Consider the following 10132-nt stretch of genomic DNA (forward strand, 5'->3'; position numbering starts at 1 on the left):
GAGCCAGCCAAATGCTTTACCCCAGTTCCCTCACCAAGGGGTTAGCCTACCTTGTTCCAGCGAGGAAGGTGAGGTTGTCCTGGAGGCAGCCTGACTCAGACGGAGTCTTGCTTTTACGACCCTGGGTAAATGCCCAGCCGGTGTGAGTTCCCGCCCCTTCAGACCATTTACTTTCAGAAGTAAATAGGAGATCATAGGCCTAATTGCCTGATGCTTACAGACTGCTCAACTAACACAGGCTGTTATATTTAGAAAAATCAGTAAAGCCAAATACACAAAATGACAAAGCACTCCTCCAATCTATTATTTTAACACCTTATATTTATATATTTCCTAATGGTCTTCTGGGCATACGGCTACAACTATACATCTGTGCTTCGACATGTCTTTTAAATCAACACAGGATTACACAGTACAGTCTTTTCCAGTGCGCTCTTTTCTTACTTTAAAGTAGATCATGGAATCTCTCCCTGCCAGTGAAAATAGACTGACATCACCCTTTTCAATATATTTATCCACCTACTGTGAGATGTATAAAGATTTATTTAACTGATTCCCTGATTCTGGAAATTCAGGAGGTTTCCAGTCTTCTATTATCACAAATACTTACTTCATTTGAAATGGGACCAAATTTTAAAAATCTTGCTCCAGCTCCTGAATCATAGCTTCCCCATTCTATTGAGATACACTGGTATACACATTCTATTGTGTACACTGGTATTTGAACTTGGACAGCCTCTTAATCTTAGCCCTTCAGTCTAATGAATGTTGATGGGGAATCCTGACAGGACCTCCCTCCCCACTACCCCAGCAACAAGGGCAGCATTGTTCACGGTGTGTTCCAGGCACAGGCCCTCATGAGATTAAAGTGCAGGTTGAAACTGAAGGATTAACAGGCAGCACAGATGTCTGAGCCTGCACATGATCAGTCTGCTCTTATTCCTCCACCTGCTTCTGACCTGATCACACCCGCACCAGCCCCTCCATGCCTGGTGCTGACCCACAAGAAAAAGAATAAGAGAGCCGCTACTTCAGAGGTTTACCTGACTTCCCCCAAGTCATGTTAATTCCAACCCTTCACCAAGACTATTTTCCTGGGTATGAAACCCAGGGTTTCTGGGCCAGGATGAGAAAGAAGCAAGAATGGCCATTCTTCTCTGTGACTCCAACTGAGATCCAGCTTTCAGCAGGGTGGGGGGCAGCCTGAGATTCTGGTAATGGCTCCCCCAGGGCACCGGCAGTGTGCTTATAGGGGCTTGGTTTTGAGGCCCATTGCTACTTCTCACTAACACTGATCCACCTCCACCACTGCTAACCAAAAGTGGAAAATTTGTCTTTAATTAGTTCTCAGAGATCTCTCCCCTAGATCAGTGGAACTCAATGTGTTTCCACAGAGTGGGCGTGGAGGAGGGAATAATTTCATTCAGTTCAGCTAGGTAGGAGATGTCTGGATGAGAAATAGTAAGCAATTTTCTTTCCTAATGCAATGTCTGAAAAAAAAATGGCTTGCATAGGGAACTTAAGATGTACTCAGTGGGTCAACTTAAAGAGCCAATCTGTGTGAATCCATGGTCCAAAACTCAAGATCTATGCAAGCTTCTGACAAAACCAGAAGCAAAGGCCATGAGATCAGTTTTCTAAGATTGATTTCTTATCATCTCCATCATGATTATTTTTACTATAATAAGTAGTGTAATAAACTCTTATTGAGTTTATATTGCCATATGCTGGATACTGCACAAAGGGCTTTAGTGCCATTGCATTCATGTGGCACGTGCTATTATCATCCCCATTTGACAGATGGGGAAAGAGGCACAAGAGGTGACTGGCCAAGGTCACAGACTTAGGATCAAGCCTGGGTCTCACTCTCAAATCTGTATTCAAAGGCCCCACACTTTCACTGAGTTCCAAAGAAACCAATTCTAATGGGGTGACTGTTTAGCAAAAAGGTGTCTGGTATGGTGCGGCTGACTTTTCTTTTTCTGAAAAAAGTGCTTTGAAAGCAAACTCTTAGTTGTGTGGCATGCAGATCTGGCTGGAGAGGACATGGATCAATTTGAATAAGGAGCCAGGGATTTTGGAGAGGAACACACCAAATATCCAACTCTTGCTCTTCAAAGGATAAAAGAGGATGGGCCACAAGGCACCAAAGACCCTGGCTGATAGCCAAGGCCCAATAAGGCTTAGAAGGAAATGGTTTCAACAAAACCCAGCCCAGTAGTTGAGCGTGGTCCAACACATGAATGAATGTGACCTAAGAAGGTCACAGCAGAAAATCTGCGTCCCTAAATGGTGAGGTTATGCACATCCTTCAACAGTGACAGTATGTGGCTGCCAGAGGGAAGGGCAGCAGAACATTGATCATACTGGACTGAAAAGCTATGGTTTCTGCACACTTGTGATTGGGGTGAGGGAAGCCAAAGTCTCAAGAGGAAGATAATGGACTTAGTGATAATAAAACAGATGGGGGCTTGAATAAAAAATAAAGCAGTGTCATCATGTTTATTCTCGAACTAGTAGAGCAGGTCAGGTCAGTGACAATAAAAAAGGGACTAGGGACATTTTTGATCCTTGAGTAAATTTTAATAGTCCTGCTTTTAAACTCATAGAAACCAAGGTGAGGTAAGTCCAGGTCGTATATAATAACCAAGTGTCGTGACATAACATGATGGTCTTGAGGAACATTCCAGGGCCCCCCCTGAGAAGTTATTGTGGAGCTGGCCCCTCAGTACCAACTATCAGCTGCATGCAGAGGCAAAACAAGGCTCCTGGTATGAAAATATGACAATTAAAAAGTCCCATATTCATTGAACTTCACCCCAACAACCACCCTACCTCCCCCTAGTACTCCAAGACAAAAGGAAAGAGGTCTTTCAACACCCAGAGCAAAACTGCATGCAGAATCTTCTCTAACCGTGTCATTCTGTTCCTGATTCAGCTGGCCCAGAACAACTTTTTTCTCACATTTAAACACTCAAATAAGCGGAATGGGCCTTCTGAGCCAATATCCCAATGTTGTACAACTTCCTGCCCACTATGTCTGTGACCAGGGCCTCCTAACAAGAATCTGAAGAAATTAGAAATCTCTTCTTTGAACTGTCTGCTAGCTGTGGAGGTTCTCAAATCCTCACTTAAGGTCAATGCACAACCACGGGACCTTCTATACCAGTTCTGTTTTCAATCTGTGTACCAGCTCACACCCCTCAGAACTTAGCACTCTGTGGTGTCCAGCTACACACCTTCTACTTGCCAGAAGGCTTTTTCCGGTAGCCGCAGCCTACCAGAGCTCACAACCAATGACTGAGGGAATTGCTGTGTAAATACACCCTTGAGTAGGACCACAGGTGTTTTCTAAGTCCTTTAGTCAAGGACAGCTCTGGGGTGAGTTCCGCCCTGGCTCGCAGAGATCTGCTCCCCAGACGTCCACGGCGGTAACTGGCTGGCTAACAGGCCCTCCCTTGGCTTCCTCCTCTTGAGTCTCTTACGTTTCCATCTCCTCCCTACATCCTGGTCTCAGCCCCAGAGGAACTGTTTGCTCTCCCATCTTTCACTCGGAGAACCCAGCCTGAGACAGTAAGTTTAAACATGTGTGGTCCCTTCCCTCAATGGTGCCTCTGTACTGCCCTGGGAGCTACTTGTCTCTACTTAGTTTACTCTTCCAAATCCTCCATGTCCCTCCAATGTGATAGAGGATTTATCTCTTATATCCCAGAACAAGTGGAAGCCAGCAGCTGGCAATTCTCCTAACCAGCCCATCCCTAACCTTTGTGGGTCTTAGGAAAAAATCTTATAAATGAAGGCCTTTGTCTTGTTTCCACCCCCTCCCCCCAGGCCTGTTCTCATGACATCCCATACCACCCAACTCCTGGCAAATCCACAGAGTAAATAACCTTGTGCACCTGTATGTTGACTGTAGGTAGGACAGCTCGGACCCCACATCTATACCCCTTATTAGCAGGTGTCCCTTTGCCACTCCTCAGATCACTGGTGAGGTCAGTTGTCAGACAGAGGCCCACACTGACCCTGACTTCTAGAATCCCAGGTATCACAGCATGTTCTAGAGGGGAAGCATGGCTTTCATATTCCCTTGTCCCATAGAGAGACATAAACTTGGAGTGCAGCTAGAGGTGGTTCCTCTGAAATATGAGGCCCATGGCAGGGGCCCCGTTACCAGGGTCTAAAAATGGTATTAGCTTTCAGCTGAACTGGGGAGTACTTCCTCCCCACCCCCACCCCAACTCAACAAAATTTCTGGCATGTACCCACCCATCCTCCCCAAGTTCCTTCCTGTGCAATGGAGGACATGCTCTATCAGAGGCCAATACCTCCTCCTGGTTTCCCACTCAGATCTTAGGATAGGGGGAGGCAGGTAAATGAAGAGAGCCCTGGCCTTGGGAATAGAAGGGACTGGGTTTCAGTTCTGGTCCTGTCATCCATTGGCCAAACCTGTTTCCTCACTTGCAAAGTGGTGGTCACAGTGTTCGCATTTGCCCACCTTCTATAGTTGGCACAGGGTTAAGTGAGATAATTTGAGGAAAGGTATTCACTAAGCTGAACAACTGTCTACCAAGTAAAAGGAAATCATATTACTTTTAGCTGCAATCCAGATTTCATAGTTTATAAAAGAAGGCAGTGCCTGGAGCTTAGGAAAATAGCTCCTCTTGGCTTTAGCTAATGTCTTTGGACAACCAGATAATTTGTTTTCCTCTCACTACTGGATAGTTGCATAAGCTTTTGTTTTTATTATTCATGTTATTCATTAGGGCTGATATTCTTAAGCAAAATGTCCTATAAAGGCACCAAATGTCATTACCTAAAGGAGATTTTACTTTAATCCTTTAGAAAAGTGACCTCAGAGCGACAGGTCAAACTCACCCCCAGAACCAAAGCCATATTAGTTTATTTCTTACCTCTTAAAAACTTCTATTTCAAACACAGTCTTTGAACAGTCACTAACAGCAGGAAGATGAAGAAAGGACTTATAAGGTCAGAGTAAAGCTAAGTGAGACTCAAATAAAATGGTTGGTTAATAACATGGCCCCCTATAGCCCTCTAGCTAAGGAGCATTTTTTTTTTTTTTTACATTTTTGAAGAGTAAAATCAAAACCAAAGGAAGGCTTGCACCATAGATGATAAATGGTCCTCAAAGTCTAAGAAAAATATGTATGGCCCTCTACAGAGGGCCAATGCCAAGGTGAAATATATGATTCTCAGCCTGCCAGAGATCACTCAAGAGGTCATCTGGGGATGGACCTATCATGGGCTCACTGAGACCTCTGAAACTGAACAGAAGGTCCTGAATTATTTTTTAGGGGGAAGGATCAGAGGGACCACAGTGCACTTTTAAATCCAATAGAAGTCACTTAAATATAGCTCAAGGTGACCATTCTAAGTCCTTGATAATCTCTTCAGCCAGGATAGACCAGAAGAGGAGCCTGGGTCTGGGTCTCATAGTCAGACCTGTGAGGTCTGGAGGAGAGGACAAACTGGTAACAATGGAAGCTGCACTAACAGGGAAATCTTTGGAAGGGCTAGAAATCCCAGCTTTGTTCCAATAGTGAGGCATCACAGCAAGACCACACATTTCTTGAAGGTGCCCACCACCATCAGTCTGTAACCTCAGACATCACAAAGCATATCCAGACTTTCGTCCGTGGGTCTTATACTGTTTTTTCCTGGCTCCAGCTCAAGGCAGGGGGGAAATATTCTCTTCTAATTCACGATGTCAGAATAATTGATGCCATAGCCCATTTCTTCCCTTCACACTCACCTTTGGTTCTGGAGAGACAACCACTTTATGGAAAGCCTGGACGAATGTGAGAATTACAAGAACCACAATGCTCACGGCCAAGACCACCATGGTAATAATGGCTGGGATTCGGGAGGTATTGCGGCCTAAAATGGGAAGATCCAGAAGACACATGAGGGGAAAGTAGAAGCCCGGCACTAGCCTTCGTTATATAATCTATGAACTGGGCTCATAAGCGTGTACATTCCATTGGCCTTAGTAAGACCCACACTTTGAAGCAGAGACTCCATGGGGCTCCAATCCCCTTCCCCAGCACAGAGTGGATTAACACTTTGGTACTGAGTATGAACTCAACTTCAGTCATTTTTCCTGTGTCTACAAGTGAAGGAATAAGGTCTCAGCTACAACTTTACAAATGAAATGTAACTAGATGTCGATCCACGTTCATCCCAAAGGGGTCACAGAAAACATGGATTAACATGTCTGCATATTTAAAAGCAAAAAGAGAAGCCCATAACTAATCTTCAACTAAATATATAGCCTCTGAATAAAAAATGTGTATTGTATAATAATATAAAGTATATCATATTTGACTATATTTACTAAGTTTAATAGTTTGTAAATAGATGATTAGGAGCTGATAGACTGAACAAACTGTTGAGAGCAATGAAAATTTTGTAAATAAAATAGCAAATAGATTTTAAAAAGCAACTAGTACTGGGTACTATGTGAAGTTCTAAAACAGGAAGGTGATAGAAATCAGAACAGTGATTGCTGGGGGGTTGGGGCAATTTACTGAGAAGAAACATGTGGTCACTTTCTGGGGTAATGGAATCACTCTATATCTAACAGTACTGTGGGGTATATGGGTGTGTGCATTTGTTAAAATGCATTAAACCTTTCAGCATCCTTTAGGGAACACCTTAGATTTAAAGTACACACACTCCTTAGTTATAATTCCCCTTTAAATATTCTTATAGGCTGCACCTACTCAAAAAAGACATCCTTTTGGAATGCAAGAATATTCAATTTAAGAGCCACAACTTAAGACCTACTTATTTCACTGTATGTAAATTGTACCTTATTTTTAAAAAGATAAAACATTTGATTTAAATACTAATAGTATTAGAACTATTATGGCATGACTATAAAGGGTGAAACCCCAATGACTGATATATGATAAACACTAGCATAAAAGAAAGCTCTCTGGATTCAGAGAATCCTAAGTGTCTTAGCAATTGGGCATTTAAATTTAAATTAATTAAGATTAAATTAAACTAAAAACTCAGTTCCTCAGTCTCATTAGCCATACTTCAAGTGGGTACTAGGTACCATATTGGACAGGGTCACTACAGAACATCTCCATCATCATAGAAATTTCTACTAAACGTTGACTATTATTTCTAGGGTACATATTTCTAGAAGAAAAAAGGGCATGTGGATATCACCATGATAGAATTAGATTCAGCCATAATACCCAATCACATCACAATATTCACTACTTGGTGAGGCCAGTCAAGCAGTCGATCTTAATGACGCAGAAGAGCCAAGTCTTTCTGCCTCATCTGACTCCCCTGCAGTAGAAAAGCCACCACAGATACTTCCTAATGTCAAAGGTGGTCACTTAGTTCTTCATACTTGTCATTGGGACTGTGAACTGGTACAGCAGCCATGGAGGGCAATTTGTCAATATTTATCAAAAGTACAAATGTATATACCATCAAATTCTCAATGCTACTTCTGGAAATACGTGTTCTGTATGTGTAAGATGGCTATCCACAGTTACCCATTGCAGAATAGTTTGTAATAGCAACTATAGGGTAACTAATCATTGTGTAATCGACCTTCAGAGCCTGTGAAGGGGTCCGAGATGACTTCCCTGTGTGTGTTGGCAGAGGTACATGATCACCCAGGAACTAGTTTAGCCACAGAGGCAAGTTTTGCCTCAATTTTTAAAGAATGCATGTCAGTGTCAGTTACAGAGGTTTAAGGGATTTACCCCCCATAACTAACAAGTTAAACTTGTCCTTTGGAAAGAACATAACAAGTATGTGTGATGTTACAGTGTATTGGTTAAAATTCAAAATGAGTTTGGGAAAACCTGGAAATCAGAGTAAACCAGCTCCTTAGGTACAATTTTCCTTTACTCCTTAGGTACAATTTATAAATTCCTATAAATTGCCATTGCATCCTAAATGCATATCCTATTGGAAGCCAAAATTATCTCATTTAGGGGCACGGCCAAAAAGCATCTGTCCATAGAGAGGAAGGGGGTGCTATATGACCAGTTTTCTGATCACAGTCACACATTAGCCTCCCAAGTCCTCTGTGTTTCAGCAGTTTTCAGGTAAAACTCTATGATTACCTTAAGCAAACCCTTGCCCAGCAGGAGAACCCAAAGCAAAATGGCCCAGACCAGGTTTCATTCATTTAAGGAATGCAGCCCAGAGCTGTGCTGTCATTAGGGTTGGATAAACATTGTAATTACAAGATGCCTACCTGAGAGTGGAGAGGCCAAGCCTTCAAAAAAAAAAAAAAAAAAAAAAATGCTCCAGAGACAGGCAGGTTGGGAAAGCTTGGAAGTGTGTGTGTGTGAGTGTGTGTGTGAATTCTGCAGATGTCACAGCACTATCAAAAGTAACAAGACTGACCCATGATGGGGGTGGGGGAGGCTGCAGGCCCCATGCCAGCAACAACACTCTACTAGAGGAAAGAGCTAAGTACTTCACAATTCATCACAAAATCAACAATCTACCGCAAAACTTACACGTGGCTGGGTAAGGGAAACCACAAGGACCAAATTAATGGATTATGCAAACCGGAAAAACCATTTAAGCGAAACATGCATGTTAGTCCTTGTTTTGTGCAGCTTTGATGAAAAGCATTACTTTTAACTGAGGAATGCCAATGGCGAAAGCCCCAATGAGCAACTGAGTCTCCAACCAAAGAGGTGAAACAGTTTTTCTTTCAAGGGACGTGCATGAAAAAACCGTGGGCTTGAAGCTGGAATTCTCATGTGATTTGACAAAATCATCCTTGCTGCCTGCTGAGCGATACTGACCTTCTTGCCCAAAAGGTTGGCGGGTCACCACAGTGAGCATCTTGCCTCCCAGCTGCAGGTGAGAGAAAACAGTGTGTCCACGGCCCCTGACTTCAGGAGGTTGAAAAACGTGCACAGCATTAAACATAAACCCACTTCACTTCGTCCAAATCAAAACCTCATGGGGAGCAGATGGGCCTAGAACTTCGGAGATAGCCCCAAAGCTGGGCTTAAATTCTAGTGTCACCTCTCCAGACGCAGGTGAAGGACTGAAAGAAAATTAAACTTAAAAAATTGTTCAAAAAACAAGTATCTTCTCTTGCACATTTCCCCACCTGTCCACACGGCCCGGGCAGAACAAATCTCCCACGCACTACTATTAACCGTCCACAGGGCTGAGGCAGGGCTGTTCTTCAAAGCACAGCGGCCAGGACGGGTTCTGGGGGTCTCGGCCCGGGAGCCTGGAGTGGCCCCTTTGGAGATTCAGGAGCGGTGGCTGGAAATAGCCGCAAGAGGAGGTCGCCCCCACCCTCCGCCCAGGGACGCAGCGCCCCAGCCTGCGGGAGGCCCACGGGCATCCCAGCGCCCGGCGCATCTCCAGCCCCGCAGGGGCGCCGGGAGAGCCGCGTCCATCCCCCCGGGCGGGCTGGGACCGCCTTCCTGCGTGCCCAGGATTTGGGGCTCCCGTTCTGCGGTCCCTCCCTCCAACACTCAGCGGGCTCCGATTCCGTTTCCTTCCCTCCCAGCTCTCAGGCTCGCGAAGCTTCCCGTTCCCTCCTGGGCAGCCCCGGCGCGGGGTGCGGGTCCTCACCTGTGCGCAGCGCTCCGCGGGGGACCTCGAGCGGCGCGGCAGTGCCAGCGCCCGGCAGCGCGCCCCGGGGCTTTTGTGGCGGCGGCGGGGTGGGAGGGCGAGGGGGGGCGGGGGGGAAGGCGGGGCGGGGGCGGGGCAGCCGTGGCCGGCGGGCGGGGACCGCGCCTCCTCCGGCCACCCCATCTCCACCTCCGCAATTCGTGGAAGGGGAAGGGAGGGGGCGAGGAAATGCTTCTGCCTCCCCCGGGCGGTCCACTGTCCCTCTGGGACCAAGCCACAGAGCGCTTCACCCTGCCCTGTCCTGGTTCCCTCCGCTGCACCCGAAGAAGACTGGGCCAGGCCTTGGAACCCCACACCTCCCCCTCTGAACCTGCCTTGGGGAGGGAGAGAGGTGTCCACTCCTGTCTCCCTCGAGGCCAATCATCTTCGGTCTCGCTTCTAGTTTCCTTTATGGTCATCCCAAGTCTAAAGGGGAAGAAGTGAGGGCAGAGCAAGGTAGGGTAGATTCAACACCCTGTGGGGTCTCAGGGGT

The 10132-nt window shown here is 45.6% G+C and overlaps 1 protein-coding gene across 1 annotated transcript in view; it reads right to left on the reverse strand.

The window, feature by feature from the left end:
• ENTPD3 (ectonucleoside triphosphate diphosphohydrolase 3) overlaps positions 1–9783 on the reverse strand; it is a gene marked incomplete at both ends in the record, with an annotated part of 30939 nt that extends 21156 nt beyond the window's left edge. The window contains 2 exons of the mRNA XM_084247793.1: positions 5771–5895; positions 9174–9783. Of these exons, the coding sequence (XP_084103919.1) occupies positions 5771–5895; positions 9174–9783 (735 nt within the window). The remainder of the gene's footprint in view (positions 1–5770; positions 5896–9173) is intronic.
• Between the last annotated feature and the right edge of the window lie 349 nt (positions 9784–10132).

Source organism: Talpa europaea (genome assembly GCF_964194135.1).
Source record: "Talpa europaea genome assembly, chromosome: 11".
Lineage (NCBI taxonomy): Eukaryota > Metazoa > Chordata > Mammalia > Eulipotyphla > Talpidae > Talpa > Talpa europaea.